Source organism: Sander lucioperca, chromosome 3, assembly GCF_008315115.2.
Source record: "Sander lucioperca isolate FBNREF2018 chromosome 3, SLUC_FBN_1.2, whole genome shotgun sequence".
In the NCBI taxonomy this organism is placed as follows: domain Eukaryota; kingdom Metazoa; phylum Chordata; class Actinopteri; order Perciformes; family Percidae; genus Sander; species Sander lucioperca.
This window is the reverse complement of record NC_050175.1, coordinates 20,091,672-20,115,822: the sequence shown is the minus strand read 5'-3', so window position 1 is coordinate 20,115,822 and position 24,151 is coordinate 20,091,672. Positions and strand designations below refer to the sequence as shown.

The following is a 24,151-nucleotide window of genomic DNA, read 5'->3' as shown; positions in this document are numbered from 1 at the left end:
CGTATGTTGTGAGTTACAGCTGTATCACTGTAACTTGTGGTTCACTGTTTGACTCAGCCCTATAGCAGTATTCACAGCAGTGCAGATGCAACTAACACTGATATTTTACTTCCATCATTTCAGAATATCCTTAATCAAGTTTTTAAATCCAGAGATGTACTGTTTCTTTTTTGGATGGCACATGTGATCTAACCAGATTACTGTGGTTTGTACAGATGTAGGTGTCTGTAGTACTGAATTGTTCCAGCTGGGGGAGATAAAGCACATTGTATTCTTCCTGAATGGCATCACCCAACTTTTAAACATTTAAACTAACACCTGTTGAACTAAATTGATTTGTTTCAAATGGTATTGTGCATGGAAACATTGAATGACTTTAAATATCCTGCTTTTTTATGTCCACCTGTTGCCTGCCGTTCATGGGTTTTGTTGTGGGATTTATCTTAAACTACATTTCACTGCATAGCGGAGCTGGGAGGACAGTTTGACTGTTTATCTCAAGCTTACTTAGCTGCATTCAAATATAAATATGTGATATTTCCTGTGTGCTTGTTGACCTACAGTATAGGGCACTGGTTCACAAGAGCAGGGTTTGTGGAGAGGACTCGTCGACATCTCTGTGGTCATAGCCTTTTGTGTGACTCAGCTGAACAGCCACAGTCCTATATTCTCCACAACCCCCCTGTTGTGGCACTAAAAGCCCCATCCCCTCCACAGGGGTCAGTGGAAAGGTCGCACACAATTCAGGCCAGCCTTTTGGACGCTTCTGGGGGTCAGTGGGGATGGGCATGTGTGGCAGCAGCAAGACACAGGCTTTAGCCAATGGCAGCAGGTCCTGGGAAAGCTGGCTCCCCTTTATCCACAACCTTACCAACATTCATACCCTGATAATGACTTTTACTCCATTGATCTGGCCGCAGAGCTTGACCCGAGTTCACGTGCAGGCCGGCCTTCACTCCACCCACAAACTGTGCCATATTGGCAGGTGCCGAAACTAAATTTGATTAATTAAACACCCTGGGGAGATCCTTACTGACCATAAATGAGGCCAGGTTCTCACTTTCTCACATTATGTAAGAGAGCAGCCTGCAATCTGCACCGAGGCTGTGGACTATTATTTGGTTATATACATTAAAAGTACTTTACATGGAAACATAATGAGCTAATATGTTGGAAGAGGTTAGGTTTTTGATTAATTGTATACTATTTTGCGATTATTATTGGAATTAATTTGGGAATTTTACATTTTTTAACCAGTTACTATTACATTTATGTAAGCATATTTTTGCATATTTCTTCAAGCAGATAACTATGAAAAATAATACATTTAATTTGAGAGGACACTTGGAACAGATTTGTTTTAAAATGAGTTGACTTGTTCTGACTAAAGTTACACCTGAGTTTTAATTAAAACTAATTCTGGTTTCTGTTTCAAATTTAGGAAAGAGTTGGCACTCTGTTAAGAAAAAAGTGAAGAAATCTTGATGATGACAACGATTTCTTTGTCTTTTTTATCCCCTTTTACTGAATTTGTTTTGAGGAAACAAACAAATTTAGCACCCGCCTAAAATTCAGCTCATTGAGGCAGTTTGAACCTTTGGACATAGGATCCTACATATTTTAAAATATCTTTTCTGAGTACATACATAACATTTTTAATATACCATAAACATATATTGTTAACAACCTTTGCAACAGTTACACAGTTAGGTTATAAGTAGTATTTCTGCATAACTCTTCATTTAAGAGTGCAGTTGTTCTTGACCAAATCAGCACTTGGTGTTTTTTTCTTCTTCTGATTGAGTGGACATCTGCGGTCCTGCTGCTGAAAAAGGTTCACACAGTGGGGGGGGATCTCTCTCCACAATAAGTGATGGACATTGGATCAATATCGACATTGACACAGCAGCTGTCCTGCTGCTATCAATGCTTCCTATTAATTGCAGGACCCAGTTATAAAGGACAAACTCATTTCTATTAACATTATTTTTCAGTCTGTTTAGAGACCATTCAGTGCAGTTGGTCTCTGATACTGAGGGATCTGCTCTCATCAATACAGCTTCAACTGTATTGATAAGGGAGAGTAAAGGGGTCTTGGTGGAGCAAATGAGATAAACAATATTGGGGTACAAGTGCTGAACTCCCATTGTTACAAACACTTACACACAGTTTAGTAGCTGGGTGACCCTAAGCGTAAAGCAATTGATAGGTTGTCGTGGTTCCGGTGATACAGCCTTACAGAAAAGAGCGTACAATGCAAGTGTTTGACTACTGAAAGGATTTACTGTAAAACACCACCAATACAAACTGACAAATGTATCATTTTTTCAGAAAAGTATATTTTTAATTAGTATACCCTATCTTCATATACTTAACATCTAGATACATAAGAACACTATATAATTACTTAATTTAGTGCCATTTTGTGAGATATTATCAAGGCCGGATTCACACCTAGTCAAAGTGGACAGCTGCCCTGGAACCCCAGACCATCAGGTGCCCTGAAGGCCTCATATTTATGATTCAAATTGTTTGTGGTTATTTGATTAATTAGACATTTGTTTGGTAATGTGCAAAAGTAAAGCATAACATCAACTGAAATGATAAGGGCCAGCCTTCAGGTGGATGCTGCATTTAAGCTGTCATGTCTACCTGTCTTATAAAGGGGCCTTGTGTGAAAATGTGCAAGTGCATGTCCCTGAAAAAATTAAGTGTAAATTAAGGTAAAACGTGGGGGCCCACATGTAATTTTTGCCCTTCTAGCAGGTTAACCTGGCCATGAACAGGCATACTTTACCCCACTAGTTTCCGAGCGATGTATTGTACATTTTTTACTCCACTACATTTATCTGACAGCTGTAGTAACTGTTAGTTACTAGTTACTTTTCAGATAAACACAAGTGTTTTACATTCAATATGAGAAATGTTTATAAAATATGACACACTATACCAAAAGTATCACAAAGTAGTTGGATCTAGTGCTGGAATACCTTCAACATCAGTATAGCTGTATACTATTTATATATTAACATAGTGCAGAATTAGTTCTCTAGCTTTCACTTGAGTATATTATACTACTGCCAATATCTTTGTGTATTTTTTGTTCACCCAAAGAATGCAGAACTTGTATTTGTAATGTATGTATATAATGTGTTATAATGTGTGTGTATATTGTAATCAGTATTTTCCCATCATTAGTAGTATGCTAATTTTACGTAATAAGACAACTTACTATGATCAAACAGGTAACGTTAACACCAACAACATTTGGATCAAGGCTGAAGTTTATCTACATGCAGACGTGGATGCACTGAGTTTAGGAGGTCTAACTGGCCTCTCTGTGTACAGATAACGCTAGGTGGCGCTGGACTAAAAGCTTCATTAAGACCTACAGACGTGATCAATTGACTAATGTCCATCCCAGAGGAGGGAAACTAAACTCTTGCAGCTCCCAACACCGCTCCTGCTCCTCAGTAGCAGCGCAGTTCACGTGGAGGACACAACTATGAGAGAGTAGCTAGCATGCACAGACATTCAATGTAACTAAATGGCGCCTGTCAAAAGGAAATTATATCAGCGGTTGCTGTTCTTTGTCGTTTTCCTTCCAATCTCAGGTATGGAACGTTTTCAGTTATATCTTGTAAGATATTTAAAACACTAACAAACTGTTAGGAACATCACTCTGACTGTCCGTAACCTAACTTACCGGTACATGTTTGACTGTGGATCCTCAACAGGAGCTGACCGCAGACCTTTAAAGTAACGTTTAGCTAATTAACGTTACCACTTAGCTAGCTAGTTTAAAGCGCCTCTGTAATTTAACGTTATGACCAAAGCCGGTGTCCTGCCGAGAATCCGTCGTGTTTTACCTAGATAGCTAAGTTAACCTTCATTCAACTGTCAGTTAACTTTCAAATTTGGACATTTTATTTATTCTTCGAATGTTTGCCGTCAGCTATTAACGTTAGATTTGATATAAAGTTAATAAATAGGCTAGTTAACAGTTATAATATTTTCCAGCAGTGGTTTCACTCAATTTAACCAGCTCTAACTGTTAGGAGTGTTAACTTAAATATAGTTACTTCAATTCAATAATGTTCTAAGTTACAGATAAATATAAAGAGATACTATTAAGGGTATAAAAAAGCTGTGAATATCCCCAAATAAATGCCACTTCTAACGGTCATATTGATGCTTAAAATGAGTAGTTTTAGCTGAGCAAGAGTAAAATGACAGTGTTTATATTGTTAAGTATTTAGTTACAGTGTGACTATGTGATCTTCTTACCAGGATCATCCAATTACAGAGCTGAAATGACAGATCAGTATGTCAGTCCAACAAAGAACAATTTAATATCAAACGCTGGTGTTATATGGCTCAGGAAAGACTAAAGAGACTTATTATGACCATGCTTTATGAATGGTCCCTTCCTTTGATTTGCGAGAAAATGTTGTAGGTTGTCATGTTGGAAGTTGAATTGGAAGTAAAGAACGTGCAATGTATTCTGTTGATATATTAAAGTATAGCCTGTTAAGAATGACACTGTGTCTTTATATTAGGTCTATAAAGGTCACATTAATGAAACATTACATTAAGCTCATGCTGAGACTTCAGTAATAGGTTTCTGTGAAAAGTAAAGGGACTAATATGATCAACAGTTTCACCTTCAGCTTGTGGCTTTATGAGCCATAAGTAATTGGATTAAAGTGGTGCAGAAAGAAAGCTAAAAAAAAAAAGTATATATTACTGTACAGGTAGACCTCCAAGCCTCTCATATGTGATATTTCACCTTAGTGGGGCGTTTTAGTTAGTGTGACACTTGTATCAATCTGAGACTATAAACACAAATAATACCCATCCAGAGGATACTGAGCCACAGCCTTCAATAAGTGTAATTACTCACTGAAAACTCACCTTTCAAATTAGTTTAAGTCAGTAGTTAGGTCAGTGTATAAATGCTTTAAATGTTTTACTGGACTCCTGTTAGTGCTGGCCCCATGCTGATAACCACCTTCCCTCAACCTCACATGCTTTTCTTCTCTCTTTCTACAGGTGTTTTATGCTTTAGCGAGTTATTTTTCATCAAAGAGCCACATGATGTCACTGCCATACGGAGAGAAGCTGTTATTTTGGACTGTCAGGCGCACGGAGAGTCACCTATCGACGTCAGATGGCTCAAGAACGGAGTAAAAGTGGTGGAGGATGAACGGGTGTACCTACTCTCCAATGGCTCCCTTTATATTTCAGAGGTGGAGAGCAGAAGAGGAGACAAATCAGATGAAGGGCTCTATCAGTGCCTTGCTCAGAACAAATATGGCGCAATCCTGAGCCAGAAAGCCCGTCTTACAATCGCAAGTGAGTATCATGCTGGAGTCACATTAGAAACATAACAGTGTTGAGGACATGAGATTGTATGTAAGTGATGGACAACTCTAATAATGTGCAGGCAGAGTCTAATGTCTTATATTCTGGCTGTTTGCTACCATTTACTTGTAATAATTACTGGGTGAGATTCAAATCTCCCTGCATGAATCATCCAAGGAGATTTCAATTTATGCACCTTACCGTTTATTTTATTTATTTAGGTTTTTTTTGCTGCTCAGTGTTGCATTTGAGGCAGCTTTGATGGTAGCAGTGGAGGAAGAGGGACAAGATCTTCAAAGTTAGAGCTCCCAAAAGATGCTGTTTGGAAGCGGAATATGCCCATTGGTGTGTTAATGAAGGGGCAGCAGATTTAAAAGGTCAGGAGCTGTCCAGGATACCAGCTCTCCAATGCTAAAGAGCAGATGACCCCTATTCACAGGCTGGGGCTTTCATGTTATTGCACCCTGATCGCTTTAGGAATTGTTCTTTTGGAATGCTTTCTCCTCCAGTGCTGTGCGAGTTGGCCTCGTATTTTAAAGGGGGGAGTAGAGAAGCTTCAGGCAGAGTTGGTCTTTTGGGACCTTATATCCCCTCCTCCCACACCATGGGCCATGCATCTTGTTGTGTCACTTTTGCAGAGTGTATGTTAACCCTTTTACCCCGCCTGCAATGTGTTCCCCTCTACTAAAACTTGCACTTTCAACATTGCTGAAATTTCATTTTTAATGAATGTAATGAGGCAGAAAGTAGCTGTTTTGCATGTCTTGTCCTGGGATTGTAATACTTGTTTCCATGTAATTCCATAGTGGAGGATCGTTTTACTTTGAAGTTAATTCCTCCTCCAATGTGATCCTGATGTTGAGAAGATCCAAGTAGTTGAGAAACGTTGCTGAATTTCTGAAGATAAGATGATTTTCTCAATTTAATTTAATTTAAAATAATAGAATAGTCTGCTCTTATGTAAGACATGGTTTTCTTTCCTCTATGGCCAGCATCAATCACCTAGACAGATTAATAGGAGCTTGATAACATTGCCTGCCCTTTCTCAATAATTGTTAATGAACTTTGGTTTAAAGTGCAATTAGATGTGTGCATAACTGTATTCTGAAGTTGTACTAAACTACATGTGATGCTCTCTGGTAGAGATCCCAGTTGTGACTCAGATATTTTCTGGTACTTAAAAAGTTCATATAGTTTATTAATTAATTGAGTGGTTTATCTGCTTTATAGTTTGAAGTTAAGAGGTGATAACGTCTGCCAGTAAGCTTTACTAGTTTGTTTTAAAATGGCACTTAGACCTGCTTGAGGGTCTATCTGGAAGCTCATAAAATTTGCACATACCTGAGAAATGCTCAGTTGAAGGACACAGAGGTAGCAATGGGGGTTGTTGAGAGTGGTGTGCCCACACACATACGCACACACACACAAATGTGAATTGTCATTTCCCAGTACCACTGCCTAACCCCGAGTGTCTAAATGACCAAACTTTATTGCAGGTCTTACCAGGTCAGTAGGGGCTGGAGGCTTTGCACAGAATAGTTTTCTGCCTCACCACTCCGATAAAAGAGTGAAAAGCTTTTCACTCTAACCGTTTTTGTCCACATTGCCCCCGTGCTCGCAAAAGAAAAGAGTTTCTTTGGAGGCAATTGTTTGTCCTCATATCAGTGGACAGAGCAGCTGGACCAGTTCCCCACTGAAAGGCTAATTACAATAATTGTAAAAGTTCAACATCAGAGATTGATTCTAAGTTTACATTTTTTTTGGGGCTTTTTTTGACAGGACAGCCAGGTGAGAAAGACATGCAGGAAAATTTGTCACAGGTTGGATTTGAACCGTGGACCTCTGCGTCAAGGAATAAACCCCTCAGTATATAGGCACACGCTCTACCACTGAGCCAACCCGGCCACCTAAGTTTGCATTTTGATTGAAAAGTCAGGGTGGCAATCATTTAACAGTATGGCTCTCTGCCAATTGCCTGATCTGCTCAGTCTGCTTTGAGATTTTGGCAATATGTGGTCATCGTTTTTTTTTTAATAATTTTAGCTGTACATGAAATTCTGTTTATTATGAACATTTTGATCCAAGTGTCACTGTGTCCTGAGGTCTTTTCATATTTTAATCTGAGATGGATAGTGTAACGTGTCATGCTAGTCCTTTAGAAAATGTGGTAAGAAAGACAATGTTTTATGTCTGCAGGAATGGTACCCTTGGTGAGCTTTTTAATCCTATGCTTATGTGTTGAAGCTTTGGACCTGCTAGTTGTTCTTTGAGGAATGTGATGGTGATGGGTTGGTAACCTTAAACATTGGGTTTGCTAAAGCACAAAGGTGAAAAAGGATTTGGCCTCGATGAAAAGGAATGTGACACATGAGCCTCACCATGTGACTTTTGTCAATAGACTTCAGATAGATGGGGATTTCAGTAGAGGGATTGCCTCCTGAGTTAGCTTCCTTTTTTGGCCACCATGTGATTGCAGGTACATAAGGTACATAACTTAACATTACCCACAAAACGCTTAACTTGTATGTTGTTGCTGCTTGATGAATGACAAGTCATTTAGTCAAGTGCTTGTTTTGTGGTGACCACTTCATTTGCAACTGTCATTGAGAGTAATCTGTTTGAATGATCCACTCCACTAGCTCTGGTAGGGAGTAGGTCATCCTCACAGATACAGATGTTATGTATCTCTTATACAGAGTATTATTCACTTTATTCATATTTAAAGCTGGGATCAGAATGAGCTTTAAATAAGTTATTTGAAGAAGCTGCTGCTGTTCTTGTACAACGTTTATTTATCCTTACTGGTGTGTCCACAGTAAGCCAGGCCAGGACCACAGCATTATTTTTAGTTGCTAAGGAATGATACTGGCTCGGCACAATTAGAAACCCCAATAAGACGAAAGCAAACCTTGCACAGTGTGGGCTGTGGTGTGAATAAATGAAATTGCCTGAAGTGAGACAACTCAAAGCCTGGAATCTTGTTTTTCTCCTCTGCTGGACATTAAAGGTTACCATGGTTCCCCTGAACGGCAGGCCCAGAGGTCAAAGGTTTCTTTATATTGTTCAATAGATGGAGGGAAGTGAGACAGAGCACAGGACCTAAATCTTTACTACAATGTTCTACAATGATCTAGTTTTATCAGTTGCTGCAATAGTCATCTCAGTGGGGTGTACTTTTGTTTTCTCTCTCATTTGTTGTATTATAACACAACTTTTATTTTGTTATCTGCCATCAACTTATTTTTCTAATACACCATGACAAAGTATAAAACTGAACAGAATGTAGCAATTTACAGATTGACTTCTTCAGCTTCATGTTATGATATGGAGATTAAAGACAATGAAGCCACTGTGTGTGGTGAGTGAAGGGTTGCTGTTGAATGATTGGAAAACATTTTAGCAGAGATAAGGGGTTGGAGGAGGGGATGAATGCTCCTTCCAACACCGCTCCCCCACCTCACGCTCGGTGCTTTCAGAGGTCATGTTGCTCATGGGAATAGTTCTTGTCAGCCAGGCCAGTGGTCACTTGACTGTCCTGCAGCCTGTGTAGCAGCAGCACATCTGCCAGCCAGCTAGTGATTGATTTGTGGGCTTTTTCAGCTTTGCATTCTTCTGTTTCTTGCTTACCACCCCTCTTTTTTTCCAAGAGCCTTTTACTAATGTTCAGTGGGGGTCACTGATCATGGTAAATAGCAGTGTTATTAGTAGGAGTTGTGGAATGAGTAAATGTAGAATTCATTTATTTTGGTGTAACCATGTGGTGCACTCCAGTTCGTAGGAATATGACACATAAGAAGAGTAGGCCTACATGTAAAACTTTTCAGGGTTGTTTTTAATCAGCAGGTTTTAAGATGCTGAAAACCATCAATTTAGCATGCAGCCTGTAGGATCAGGAGAAGATGATCAATTTTAATGTCTCTCTCTCTCTCCTGCAGTAAAAGATTGGGCCCTGGGAGGTGGGCTGGGTTGGGGATGATGGTTGGGGGCCATCAAAGCCATCCAATATAGCTAAACATAGCATAACTGAACACAAATGGCTTCTGTCATCCAAAATGTTAAAACCAGATTGAAGTGAACGTACCGTCATTGACTGTTAATGACAACATTTCCGTTTGTTAGGAAGTTGAAGAATTACTTTAGATGTGGCTATCTTCTCAGATTGTTCCTTTAAGTGAAAACAGTTTGACAATTTCATGATATCTTGTCTTGGCACTGTGTGCAGTTCATTCCCTTAACTGAATAAGAACTACAGGTAGGCTATAGAAAGTGTATATTTAATATGAGATTAAAATGTGGTTTGGTGTTTATCACTATGACAGTGCTGTCAATGTTTGAAGCTCACATGCAGGTGGACTCTGCTGTGCTGTGTCTTGGCTAAGAAAGTGACCACAGTAACCAGAAGAGAGAGGGCTAAACTAAGTCCTGGTATTTGTAAGTCCTGTAGTGGGAACTTGCCATTAAGTGAACCTTTGTTTGGGCCTGACTTGTCCACTGACCTTCAGTTTGTTGAGCTGCTAGTGATCAGCAGGCCCATCTGTTGCAAATATATCTTTACTTTTCAGGTTTGGACTGTAGGGAGAATGTACTGTAATAAACCAGGAAGGCATGTGGACTCATATTTGTGTATCTTTAGCTTTGAATTTTGATTTCTGGACATCGCTGTCACTTTATTTCAAGCATGCAATTAGTTTTAACATTGTGATTCAACATGCAACAGCTGGACCACATGTATTGTTTTATTTGTTGTAGTAGCAGCAACTGGCAGATGTCATCGATACAGCAGAAAAGGATATTATTACAAAACAGCATTTTAAGAAATTGCAGCTGGAGAACAAAGTGAGTGATTTCTAGGCATTTTGCAAGGCAGCGGTGAGCAGTAGTCCTGGTTTGGGGTGGTCATACAGGGGCTCTGAGTTGGGTGCTAGCCAGGATTTGTGGAGGTCAGAGGTGAGAGGTCAGATTGCTGGGAAGTCAGAACTGTTTCTTCATGCTTTTAGGGAATAGGCTGAGGAATTTCTTCTTCTAGTCTTCTAGTTGACTAAAATCTTATGGCAAACAAGACCCAAGGTTTTAAATTCATATATTTTGGTGGAATAAACAGAGACACTTTTTTTATATTTAGTAACACAAAGAATAGATGGCTGAATGCAGATAGTTAAAGGAAAGCACAAACAGCTTGTCATATTTGCTTTGATAATTTCATCTGCACATTAGATGCCCCTCGGCAAACATCATTGCTCAAAGCAGAAGGTTAGCCTCTTATTTTAAGCTTGGAGTACTCTGGCCAATGCTCAATAAATCCTAGCAGTTACAGATTTTCCTCCTTGTCTTAGTAGTTCATCAATAATCAATGACTGTCCCACTGTTTGTCAATCCAGCATCATTTGCTTGAATGGAAAGGAAAAGTAGTGAGGCAGAAGATCAGTGCAGCTCATCTCTCATGCCCTGCAGTCACATCACTTCAGCACATTAATGGCGTTTTTCTAAGAGTCTGCATTAACACTGGGGGTGGGAGAGGGTGTGCATGTGAAGGAGGGGGTTTGAATGCCTCTTGGTGATTCTGTCTTCACATCAAAGATCCACAGTGGAGCTAAGAGGGGTAAAAGCTGAGCTCAGGACTAATTTAATTAATTGTTAATTAAATGTGTCTATGGCGAAAGAACCTGATCGTGACGAGAGTTTGCCTCTTGTCCGGCAAGAACAATAATAGGCATATACCTGGGATGTTCCCTCACAGTCTGGATAACAGAAGTGCTGTAAACGACATCCATTCATTTAATAAACAGAGTCATTTTGATTTAATACTTTTCTCATTTCCCTTGTAACAGGTCCCATGACAGCACTGTGACAATGAAAAAAAAGACCCAGCAACCCAAAAATACAAGTCAAGTCCACTTTATTTATTTAGCATAGCTCAATGTGCTTCACACAAAACAATTATTAACAAAATAAAATAAGAAATGATTAGAAAAACAAGTAAGCGTCTGACTGAGACAAGGTGGATTTGACTTTGGAAATATTTTTTAGGTGGTAAAATGCTGTCCAAGTTATACTTGTAATGTAGCTTGTGAAGTTTCTAACCTGCTCACTTGGTTTCAGAGACAGCGAGATCAGTTTGGAGTGGATCTCCTTTCTCTGACTTTTAGCGCCTACCAATTTATAGGGCTGGGGTTATCATGTGAAAGTGGAATATATAATTCTGTGTCACCATCATATGAATGGTAAGATACGTTTGTACATTGTGTCTGTATGATGGAACCAAGTGGAACCATATACATAAACGTTAACAGTAATGGGCCTAGAACTGAGTCTTGTGGGACTCCACAGCAAATGTTAAAATTGACGGTTTTAAAGTTGTCAAGGAAAACAGAGAATGTCCTGCCTGTTAGGAAGAGAGCCAAATAGACCAACTTAATTTTCTAATCCACTGAGTAAAATGTTGCTGTCGACGGTGTCAAAGGCTGCAGTCAGGTCGAGAAATACTAAGATGGAAGGTTTGTTTGCAACATTGTTGATCTTTAGGTAATTAACTACTTTTATTAGAACTGTTTCAGTGCTGTGGTTAGTCTTGAAGCCAGATTGGTGAAACACATTGTACAGATTGTAGACTAATGCAGTAACTATGCAGCTATTTGTAAACAACCATTTCCAGTATTTTACTAAGAAAGGGGATTTTGGAGATTGGTCTGTAGTTGCAATACAATTCATCATAATGCTATCTCAGCAACCAAAGCTATCACACTTTCCTTGGCCAAAATGAGGTGCTCTTTCCTCTACAAATGTCAGCTTGATTTGAAGGCAAGGAGCTGTCAGTTGTGTACAAGTCATATATCACTGAATGTTTTTTTTGGCAGTGAGTCTCATGCTGTTTAGCACCACAGCACCTGGCAGCACTGCTTACACGCAGCCATCCATCATGACCCTCATAGACTCTACAGTGTTTCTGGCAGTGGAGGGATTCCCTGTAGACTTTCTCGAAAGCGCAGGTTACCACGGCATGGTATTGCATGTCTCTGTAGAAAAATATACTGATAAGGATGTTGGATATTCCATTCAGTACAAAGAACTATGTTTGCCAATGTGCGAGTCAGACATTTATGTATTTTCACTGTTTATAATTGTTTCCCCTTTGGTTTTATGTTTTCTTTAAATATTGTATTAATTTACACCATAATGGGATATTGCATAAAACAAAGAGTTATATTTGCTTGATGTTTAGATACTCACTTAGGGAATATTTAATTAGCTTTACAGTTAGCAATTTATTGATTTGTCCATCTCTGTCTGTACCATAGATTATTTGATATATGACAATGAATTAAATGTTAGCGTGTTTCCTGTGAAGCTTACTGTTTTCTGGTAATCTCAGTATTCTATCACAGCAGTGCAATTGATTTCTCTTAACAAATGATTGACCTCAGGCTTCTGCAGCTTTTTGAGCACAGATGGGGGCAGTACAGCAGTGGGTGACCTTAATGGCTTTTAGGACTTTTACTGCCCAGGAGGAACCACTGTCAAAGAGAGCATTCATTAACAAAAAGGGCTAAAACAACTTAAATCATTATAAAATGCATAAACGTCTGTTGGCTTTTCAGTTTACTATAAAAAACCTTATTGTCATTCATGTTGGGCCTCATTTGCTTGCTGCTCAGCTGGTGGCTGACAACAGCTCAGTTTCAAGGAAACCCTATCCATGCAGGATGTAGCTGTTCCACTCCAGTCATCACCTTCCTGCAGCACTCTCTGGTCTGTAGCTTTAGGTAATAGGCATCTCTGTTTTGACATCCATTGGATCTGACTGACATGGAGGATTTATGAAATACATCAATATGTTTGGAAAGAAATAATTCAGAAATAGATAATAACAAGACAATCATCCTTTGGATTTAACTTGTAGAACCGGCCACACACACACTTTATGTCTAGCATTTAATAGTTTAGATAATAGTAGCGACGTTATATTAATAGTAGTCTTGCATTGCTAGACCTTCCTCCACAGCGCTGCGTAGGAGGGTCTGGCTAGTCCACACAGCATTCCGGGATGGGAGAGAAAGTGCTGTTTTATTGGCATGTCTTTAAACCATTCATAATCTGCATGGGCGGCGTCGCACGGAACCCTGAGAAGTTGATAAATAAAGCTGTGTTACTAATACTGGGAGACAGTATACCATCTCATTCTGACACACTATAAGATAAAGGAAAAAAACATGTGTCTCTTGTTGCTCTGTTTTGCTGCAGGTATTTCAGCTTTTGCAATCCAGCCAACATCCATAGTGGTGACTGAAGGCTCAGTCGCCAGGTTTTCCTGCAAAATCAGTGCACACCCTCCTTCCATCATCACTTGGGAGTTCAATCGGGTCACATTACCCCTTGCCACTGAAAGGTATGCACTCTGTTGTTTTCAGTTTAACTTTATAGTATTCATTTTTTTACATACTTAAAGGACACCAGATATTTTAAAGCGGGACATGGAATATAATCTGGATCTATTCTTATCAATTATCAGTTTTGTAAAATATTTGGTGTGTAATTGCGCCGTATTGTAAGTGATAAATGCTGTATCATATCTCTGTCATCCAGAATCACAGTCCTGCCCAGTGGTGTTCTTCAGATCCACGGGGTGCAGCGGGCAGATGCTGGAAATTACCGCTGCATCGTCACCAACATTGCCAGCCGCCGCCGAAGCACGGAGGCCACCCTCACTGTCACCCCAGGTGTGTCAACCAGCTCTCTTTTTGCAAATGTGTTGTGTAAAGGTCATCAACATACAGTTTAATAGTAACATATCCATCATAGAGCTGTTGTAGACATTTACCTAAATCTATGCAAAAGGAATTTATGATGGGTGTTTTATAATTAATTTTATTACAGAAATTGTGAATAGTATTATCATATTAAAACCAATACTGCAATGTCACAGTAAGGTAACTGGTTTGTGTCGCTGGTAAATAGTTGAAATGCTTAATTATTCGCTAAAGGGGCAGTACAGAGATAGCATTTCACTCGAATCTACGATGTCCGTCACATCACACCACATGCACTAAAGCTGTCTTCCTCCCTCTCACTACAGCTCCCAAGCCCCATCCTCCCCAGAAGCCACGCGTCATCGCCGGGCCACAGAACATTTCAGTGTCGCTGCACCAGAGTGCCATCCTGGAGTGCATGGCCACAGGCAATCCCCGACCCATCATCTCCTGGAGCAGAGCGGACAGCAAGTCTATTGATGTTTACAACACAAAAGTGTTGGGAAATGGCAACCTCATTATCACAGACATCAAACTTCAGCATGGAGGAGTCTATATGTGCAGAGCTACCACTCCTGGCACGCGAAACTATACAGTCGCTTCAGCCAATATCACTGTGATAGGTAAAGATTTATTCATAGTTTGGATTTTGTATTAATAATTCATAATTCGAAAACATTATATATATATATATATATATATATATATATATATATATATATATATATATATTTCTCATTGATGTTCTTCTTCAAAAGCACCACCTTCCTTGGTTGAGTGGCCAGAGAGCCTGACCCGTCCACGTGCTGGCACCGCCCGCTTTGTCTGTCAAGCTGAAGGAGTTCCAACGCCTGAAATCACTTGGTTTAAGAATGGAGAGAAAGTTCAATCCAATGGTCGAATTAAGATGTACAACAGGTATATTCTTCCTTCCATTTAAAGGATAATTCTTCCGATCCATAAATCCATTTTCTGGCCAGTCACATGTATCTGCGTATGTATGCAGAGAGATAATGAAAACAGGAACCCTAACTCTTTTTAGTGTTTTTACTGTTTTACTATACGCTCATTTGACAGTCTTTGTTGGCCAATTTAAATAAATAATTCACAACTGTCCCTACAGTGGAAAGGAAACTGAATAATTTACAGCAGTGCAAATGGGGTTTCAGTTAGTTTCCCTATAATTTGCTCTTGCTGCTTATTCAACTGTCAGTGCTTGGTAAAGGTAATTATAGAATGATTACACCCTGGTGAAGGAGCCTCAGGATGAAGCCATCTGTGTGCATACTCTTTATATGTGTGTATCTATGTCCAATAGCAAACTGGTCATCAACCAGATCATCCCTGAGGACGATGCCATCTATCAGTGCCAGGCAGAGAACGAGCAGGGGTCGGTCCTCTCCATGGCGAGGCTCATTGTGGTGATGTCTGAGGATCGGCCGAGTGCTCCCAGGAATCTCAGAGCTGACACTGTGTCGAGCTCCGCCATCCTTCTGGCTTGGGAGAGGCCTCAGTATAACTCAGATAAAGTTATTGCTTACTCAGTGCACTACATGAAGGCTGAAGGTTAGTGGTGTGTAAAAAACAAACGAGACAACAGTGATCAGATTGTTTTTGTCTTTTTGTCACACAGGGATATTATATCTAGTGGAAGGTTACCGTTAATATATTTAGGTATTTCATGTAAGTGGCCTTTAATAGAGAACTCCATTCCATAATGTAGCCTTGATCCGCTAGCCTCAAGCAGAAATGAGGAGTGGGAGACAGTCTTAATTTCTTTCTTACTCCACACAACCAGATTTTTTTCATTTTCAAACTCCAATTTATTAGTCTTCACACAGCTCATTCTGGAGCTTATACAACATTTGTCAGATATGCATTAGTACTCCCTAAGACCTCTAAACATGTTGATAATGAGTTACTCTTTAAATCCTGAGAAAATAGCAGTTTAGGAACTTAAATTCTGCCACTTCCTGTCTAGAAAGTATATTGTGGGAGCTGACTATGTGTTGATGCTTATGTTGGTGTGCAGAGGTCAAGGGAAGAAAAAAGAAATTCCTCTCCAAAATAAGGAAGAACAACGGCTTTTTCTTGACGAACAGGAATAATTCAATTCAATGCAATGCAATTCAATTCAATAGTCTTCTATCCTAGATCCTAGCCCTGTGGCCTTTCAAGATGCAGGGTCCCTTCATTTTGGCTGATAAAATGCAGGATGCACACAAAACTATTCACATAAAGCACAAGGGCTGTAGTGTGGCAGCAGGAAAGTCTTAAAGCCTTTCAGCTTTCCTGGGAACTCTTGCTGTTGACAACAAGAGTCACATTCAAACAATGCAACATTTGAGAAAAAAATTCAACTTGTTCATTCAAGCGCTGCACTTCATTATAATGCCACTGACTTCCATTGGGGAGGTGAAATGTACAGAATTCAACTAGAGAGAAAGAAACACCTGCTGAATTTTGTTGGAGATAAGGAGGTCAACATAAAAAGAACAATTTAAACAAATTCTCTGAATAATTGGCATCTGTCTGGGATTTTTCTGCACTTGATATAGTGACACAATGTCCTTGGTCCCAGTCACAGAGAATGGCTGTTCATTGACATTGACAGAGTTTCAGACAGTACGCTCTGCATTCTCTGAGGTTACAGAGCTCAGCACTAAATGGAGGCTCTAACGAAAGGAGGAACTAATTAGCCCGTGTGATGGAGTGTCCAAAAGTGTGTATTCTGTGAGGGCCATGGGAGGGTGTGAATTGGACAGGAAGGCAGACTTTGTTACACTTTTCATTGAGGCTCACTGAGACATTCAGACTACGGAGAAAGCTTTTTTGTTTACTCCTCAAGTACCTTGTTTACCAAGTCAGAAATCAGACCAGGTAATCGTTTTCCCTGGGACAAATACATCTTTTGACTTTGCTAATCTGCTCTAATTAAATGACTATCACACAATAGGTCATTTGAAAAACTGTGGACTTGACAATGAGTAGGATTTTGATCTCCTGCTTTGTTTACATATATTTTAAATCTTTAATATGCTGTAATTTATCTAAACAAATGTAAAAAAAAAAATTGAAATACAAAAAATATTTATCTCAAGACAGGGCAGATTGCTTTTTAGAAAAAAGAACTCATCCAGAAGTAGTATTGATTTGGTAGATTTTGATATAAAACTCTTTTTACGATCTTGTCATTTGTCCAGGATTAAACAATGAGGAATATCAAGTTGTCATTGGAAATGATACAACTCGCTACATTATTGATGACCTGGAGCCGGCTCGCAACTACACCTTCTACGTGGTGGCCTACATGCCCATGGGAGCCAGTCGTATGTCGGACAATGTGTTCCAGCACACACTTGAGGATGGTGAGGAGACTAGATTAGTGACATAGACTTAGTGAAGGTCACAAACAATATATTCCTTCTCACAGTGAATACAAAATCAGAAGCAAGTCATAAATAGAGAACGAGATCGACAGGTAAAGGACAAACTGCTATTATCGATCTTTAAACATTATTTCAGTGGGAGCTCAGAGGATGTTCAAAGAATATTTTTACTGCAGTGAATGATATTATTTTATAATAATAATTTTATGTCGCTAAATGTTGTGGTATGGTTCATTTTCTGGAAAATCAATTTGGGAAAAAAATCAAAAACATCCATAAAACAGCTCTGCATTGATTTGCAACTTTGCCCACAATGACCTTATACAACCAGATATATGAACTGGATCGCTACGATATAAATGGTTGACAAAGTTATATTACCTCTTAGGGTATATTATCTTCTTATTGCCGAACCCTTGCCTCTGGACTGGTGCAGTATGTTACACATTTAAACCCTGTTCCTTTTTAGTACAGAAGGAACAGCTATTCAAAGCATCAGGGGTGACTTTTCTGTTTTCTTTGGCTCACATGAGTTTTTTTTATCTTAACCTGTCTGTCTTGTCGGTCTACAGTTCCACTCCGCGCCCCTGAACTCAGCCTCACCAGCCGCAGTCCTATGGACATCCAAGTGTGTTGGCAGCCCCTTCCAGGCAAGCTGAGTCGTGGCAGAGTCTCCGCCTACCGTTTGTCCTATCGCACCACTGCTGAGAATACAGTCTCACAGATAGAGCTACCTGCAGACAAGACCCAGTATCTCCTGGAAAACCTGCAGCCTGACACCATCTACCTCCTGCGTATTGTTGCTGCCACCAGCGTTGGGTGGGGTGAGCAGTCTGCCTGGACGTCCCACCGCACTCCGAAGGCATCCAGTGCTCGAGGTACAACATTTGGAAGAGTTGCCTTTATAATTTAATTAAGATGTAGAAGTAAAGATTTTGTGATTTTCAGAATTTCAAACATGCAGGCACAACATATGATCATCTACACACACACACACACACACACACACACACACACACACACACACAGATACAGGATGTTGACGCAAAAAGCTGAATTATCACAGAACTTTTCTCTTGTGCTTAAGACGAGAGAGAGGCTTGCACTCGTAATCTTGTTAAGGCATTCCGTTTGTTACTCTGTGACCTTTGCCCTGCACTGTCAGTAACATTGGAAGGGTTTCAGTCATGGGTCATAAAGAGCTCAGGCCTTTGGGTGGGAAAGGGTATATGGCTGTTGAGAGCCACATCTGAAGCTTTGAGACGGGGGAGGGGAGGATTTGTTTTTCCTTCCCATCTCTATTGCCCTCTTGTCTCCAGTTTAAACTCAGACAGGAGTGTTCTGTTGGTAAACTTTATTCGTATAGTGTGACACAGCTGGTAAGGCTTTAGATGGTAGTTTCACTTTTCAAAGAAAACTCCTGGTCAGGAACCTCCTCTGTCCCTCACATAAACACTGGAAACAACTTGGTAAAGAGATTCCACTTTTCTAAGAACAAGTTCCTGTTTTCTGATGATACCAATACACATAGCAGAACAGCGTCTATGAAGCAGCACTGTTTTTGTTTTATTCACAGTTAATCACATGGACTTTTATCCAAAATGTTTTTGTTATCACAAACCCGAAAAGACTGTTTGAGGATACTTTCTTGTGTTGTAATCCATCTCGGAATTTTATTATCTAAATTATTTTTCTGACTCTTCTCTCTTAAGTTCCGATGGCTCCCGAGCTGCATTTGGAGCCTTTAAACTGCACCACTATCTTGGCGCGCTGGCAGTTGGCACCCAGGAACTCAGTCAGTGTTCAAGGCTACAGACTCTTCTACCATGAGGAGAGCCAGTCAGAGAGGGCCCCGCTTCAGCTGCGTGCCTTGGATAATACATACACCATCGGAGGCCTTGGTGAGTTCTGTTTCAGATCATTTGAGTTACCTGCTCCCACTGTTCCTGGTATGCAGGACACAGGACAGTATTTTCATTGTTTGTTTTTTTGTAAACAAGAGCACTCAACAGCACGACACAAGCTTCATATTTACATCAGTAATAACAGTGAATGATTTGATAAGATTTTAGAGCATCTAGCTGCATAGATTTGCATTTTGCTGAAAAGAAAGTACTTTTCTTACAACTCCTAAAACTTGTTTGTGCTTTAAAGTACAAGTTCCTATCAATACTGCTTGTTGTGAAGAGGTATATTTGTGCTATCTACATTAATTCCTGAACTAGTGTAATTATTGTCCTTACTAGCACAACTTATAACACTTCATATACAGTATGTTAATGGTTATCGTGGGTATTAGGCAGCTAAACTACTCTTGTTCGCATATTAGAGTATCTATGACAACATAGAAAGGTTTGAGCATGCACCCACATAGTTCTACAAATGAGTGTAAGACACTCCCAAAGATTTTATAAGTTGTTGTTATTTTATAATTAAAGCTTGCATGTCTTAATGGTCATTTAAAATGTTTAAGCTTACTCAAGCTTTATTAAAATAGTTTGTGGTGGTAAAAACCAGCAGCAGCATATATTGACAGCTAAGCTTATGAGTGATTAATTGGCTTAAGTCTCGTCATGTGTCAAGCAGAGCGTTGAAACTGAACAGCACCACATCCCTTTTCCATGACCTCCCAACCTCTGTGCAGGATTTCAGTGTGTGTGTCTTTTCAGCAGCTGCTGGATGGTGTTTTGGACATATCACAGCTCTTCTGGCCTTTAGGTCACATTTATTTTGGCTTTTTTGTGCGAGAGAGGAGAGGGGGCTCAGGCCAATGCAGCGGACATCTGACCATCTGTGGCTAGAGGGGTCAACCAGGTGGTCAGCAGCTGACTTGTTAATCAGAAAGCTCTGTGCTTGAACGGGATCAGAAAGAAAGAAAGAATGATGAGGAGGCACTATAAATTAGCACTATAAATTACTTTAGGTGTTAACTCTAACTGCTGCAGGCGTTTAGTTAGTTAGATATTTAGTTCAATGGGTTAAACACCACTACTTTTAATGGTTCTACTGATGATATTGACATTAATAATGATGAATACTAATACTGATAACATTACAATAACTACTAAACTGACTTAGCTAACTATAAAGTCATACCTGGGATGCTAGTTTGATAAAATCATCAAGAAATAACATTAAAAAAAAAACTAAATTCAGTTCAATATGTGTTTTATTAACTAAATGTGTTCCATATTATTATTATTTTATGTAATTGTCATAATGGTTGCATTGGTGTGTATTAAATATAAAGAAATTTGCAGTCTGAGTGCTCTTCCTTCATCAGATTGTTCTGATGTTGAATAAATATTTTAGGAGACAGACGAAGCTGCTGATAAATATTAAGCCAATTAACAAAATTAGCAACATCAAAAATAGAGCTTTAGCTGAATAAAAAGAATCATTGTATTGTTCCTCTCTGATAAAGGAGCTTTGCAGGGCTGTGTTTTGAAGAGAGGAAAGCTATTTTGTGGAGGCAGATTTATTATGTGTTTTATGACTGCTTTGAGCAGCGTTGCTGGAGGAGCATTGACATCAAAGAATCTCATTGTGTTTGGCTTCTGAAGCTGTGGCTGTTTGAGAGCCACAAAGATAGTTTATTACCCAAGACCTAAAGGAAATGCAGCCTCTCACCTACTGAGCTGTAGGCCAAACAATGAGCATGTCTTGTGAGCTCACTATCTGGCAGTTCTGAGATTTCTTTCTCATGAATTTAGCTGCAGCACTGTGCACAAGGAGAGAGGTGTAAAATGCCTCATCTGACCTCCCATGTGGCAACACATCCTGCATCAGAGAAAATCCTGCTGTGCTGGGAGGAATCTGACTAAATGCTTTTTACCAATTATAACTTCCTTCTTCAAGACATTACTTTTTGCTATTGTTATCACTGCACCATTTATTAAACACAAATCTATTGATATAGCGTAATACATACAAGAGGCGTTTTGAAATCAAATTTATACTATATACTAATACATTGAATACAGGGAAATGTAAACAGATATATGAATTTAGAGGCAATCCTGATATATGTTTAAAATCTAGGTAGCACAAATGGAGAAAAGTTAGTAATGTCAGTTTAATAGTAACATCTACTGTATCTAAACTTTGCTAACATTAGTCACCATAAGCTGCTGGTCATACCAGGCCAAGTAAGGCTGTGGAAGCAAAACCTCTGAGCCTAATGAATTGAGCCAGGATACATTTTATTGCTAATTAGTGTCACTTTTCATGTGCAAGGGGAAGAATATGTTCTTGTCTCAAAGGTTACATTGACTCACTTTAAAGGTGATCAGGGGAAGAGTTGGGGTACACCTTAGATCTTCTGATCCACACGTGTAGCATAGTAACTACTCTGTATCGTCAATGATATTCCATTAGGGAATATTCATTTTAGGAAGTGTTAGATAAAATATTGGACTACTTAATTTTGAATAAATGCTGTGATTGTCTCTGCTAAACATGTTATTTACTACAAGTGACAACTAATAATGTTGACATTTACTCACAAATGAGCACATGACCTGAATGGAAAGAGAGTGAACAGGGGTGCCTGGTTAGCTCACCTGGTAGAGCAGGCGCCCATATATAGAGGTTTACTCCTCAACGCAGCGGCCGTGGGTTTGACTCCGGCCTGCGGCCCTTTGCTGCATGTCATTCCCCCTCTCTCTCTCTCCCCTTTCAAGTCTAAGCTGTCCTAATAGAAATAAAGGCCTAAAAAATGCCCAAAAAATATAATCTTAAAAAAAGAGAGAGTGGACAGGGCTTCAGTTTATTCAAAATTCTCTGTTGTACTGTAACAGTGAAATAACATTGGGAAGTAGTTTATCTCGTGGGAATATTTTTCTGTTTGTAATGTGCGTACATGTTGCTCTCTTCCTGCACTTTTATGCTTCAATCATTGCGTTGACAAATATGTTGGTCTTCTCTGGTTGTTAGAATAATTACATTATCAAATAATAGACAGGACCACTGAAGATATATTAAAGTTAATTTTACTTGAGAACCCAACAAGGAGTCCGTTTCCGCACTACAGAATAGTACAGACAATGACCTAACGAAAAGCTTTCTACAACAGCTTTTGTAATACAACGTAGAATGTGATAAAACTCTATAGTCATAATAAAGGGTCGATGTCGTCAGTTATCTCAGTCAAGGAGCACCTGTTCTTTCCTCAACATCACACCGTGCTCCAGACAAGGACAAGACAGTGGCTTCCATATACCAGATAGTGACAGCAGCAACAGTGTTTTGTCTTGTTATAATGCAAACAGTTTTAATAATAATCAGAGAACAAGTATGTATCATAATTTTTCCCTAACACTGGTACAATGAGAGTTTCCTTCTTTTTTTTTTGGTAAATTACTTCTGATGCATTCTAGTGTAGTCCTAGACTACCAAATACTGACTGTAGAATGTTCTCAGCAGGGGATTGCTTTGCAAATTAAATCTGTTTGTACTGTAAATGGTATTTCCTGTAATCCAACAGCAGCCATCCCTTTTTGCCAATAACATTGACTTCTGAACTGTCAGCTGTGGCAAAACTGGGTGCTGCAGATTCAGCTCTGTGTACGGCTGCAGAAGGACATGCTCTGAGCTGGCTGTTAAATTATCACTTATGACCCATCCGGATGATTGAAAGCACACCCTGAGAGACAGGAATGTGTTTGAGAGGCTCCAGTTGGGTATAAATGACACAGTGATGTGACCTTTCCTCATGTGTATTCTCTGCTTGGCCCACGAGACGAACATGTAGTCGTAGTCGAGGCTTAAATACCTCTCATACCTGTTGGCACCAGGCAGCGCTGTGTGCACAACTGTAGATTTATTATCTCATAGCTGCAGGCCATCTTACGTACATCTTGTCCACTCCTATTATTAAACACAAGGCAAAGTGTGCCTTCGTGTAAAAACTAGATTTGTATTCTGACCATCATTTTGAAAGGTAATTTTGTGCTTAACTTGTGTGTGTGTGTGTGTGTGTGTGTGTGTGTGTGTGTGTGTGTGTGTCAGCATGCGTCTGTGTGTTGATTTGTGTGAGTAAGGGGCAAAAGAGAGAGGGGAAGGAAAGAGAGCGAGAGATGATAGATGCTGGTGCGAGGGTTCATGCAGGAGTTGACATTTACGGCCCCTGTTCAGGCCTGACTTGCTGCGGCCTGGGGGGCCTTTCGCAGGGCAGAACAAAAACCTCAGGGGCCAACAGAATCTGCATTTGGGCTGTAAATAGGGGTGACCACAAATGGCTCAAATATGCCCTTTAATACAAACAGCATAATTTATGGGAGTAAGGCCATGTGAGATGCATCCCAGTGGGAATAACAGGAAAATGTCTTCACTCAAGGAATGGAAACTTGAGCAGAACGCAGCACTCTAAGAATATGATGTGTAGTAATGCAGCCACATTTATATTTTGTAACTATGTTTCTGATTCCACTGCTATATCAGGTAGTGCTGAAACAATTAGTGGATTCATTGAAAATTAATTGGCATTAATTTTGGTAGTTGATTCATCATTTCAGTATTTTCATCAAGCAACATTTTTAAACATTAGTGATTCCATCTTTCAAGATGTGAGGATTTGCTGCTTTTGTGTGCGTTTTATGTCACTGTAAACTGAATATCATTCGGTTTGGGACTGTTGGTTTGACCAAAGAAAAC

At 39.6% G+C, this 24,151-nt stretch overlaps 1 protein-coding gene across 2 annotated transcripts in view; it reads left to right on the top strand.

Annotated features, from left to right (window-relative positions):
• The first annotated feature begins 3,433 nt into the window (after positions 1–3,433).
• The window catches only part of prtga (protogenin homolog a (Gallus gallus)), a 33,214-nt gene continuing 12,496 nt past the window's right edge, over positions 3,434–24,151 (top strand). For both annotated transcript variants that reach the window (XM_031314142.2, XM_031314141.2), the window contains exons 1-10: positions 3,434–3,614; positions 5,053–5,355; positions 13,603–13,747; positions 13,945–14,078; positions 14,435–14,731; positions 14,867–15,026; positions 15,427–15,674; positions 17,312–17,476; positions 18,070–18,375; positions 19,210–19,398. In XM_031314142.2, the coding sequence (XP_031170002.1) occupies positions 3,548–3,614; positions 5,053–5,355; positions 13,603–13,747; positions 13,945–14,078; positions 14,435–14,731; positions 14,867–15,026; positions 15,427–15,674; positions 17,312–17,476; positions 18,070–18,375; positions 19,210–19,398 (2,014 nt within the window). In that variant the 5' untranslated portion in view covers positions 3,434–3,547. The remainder of the gene's footprint in view (positions 3,615–5,052; positions 5,356–13,602; positions 13,748–13,944; positions 14,079–14,434; positions 14,732–14,866; positions 15,027–15,426; positions 15,675–17,311; positions 17,477–18,069; positions 18,376–19,209; positions 19,399–24,151) is intronic.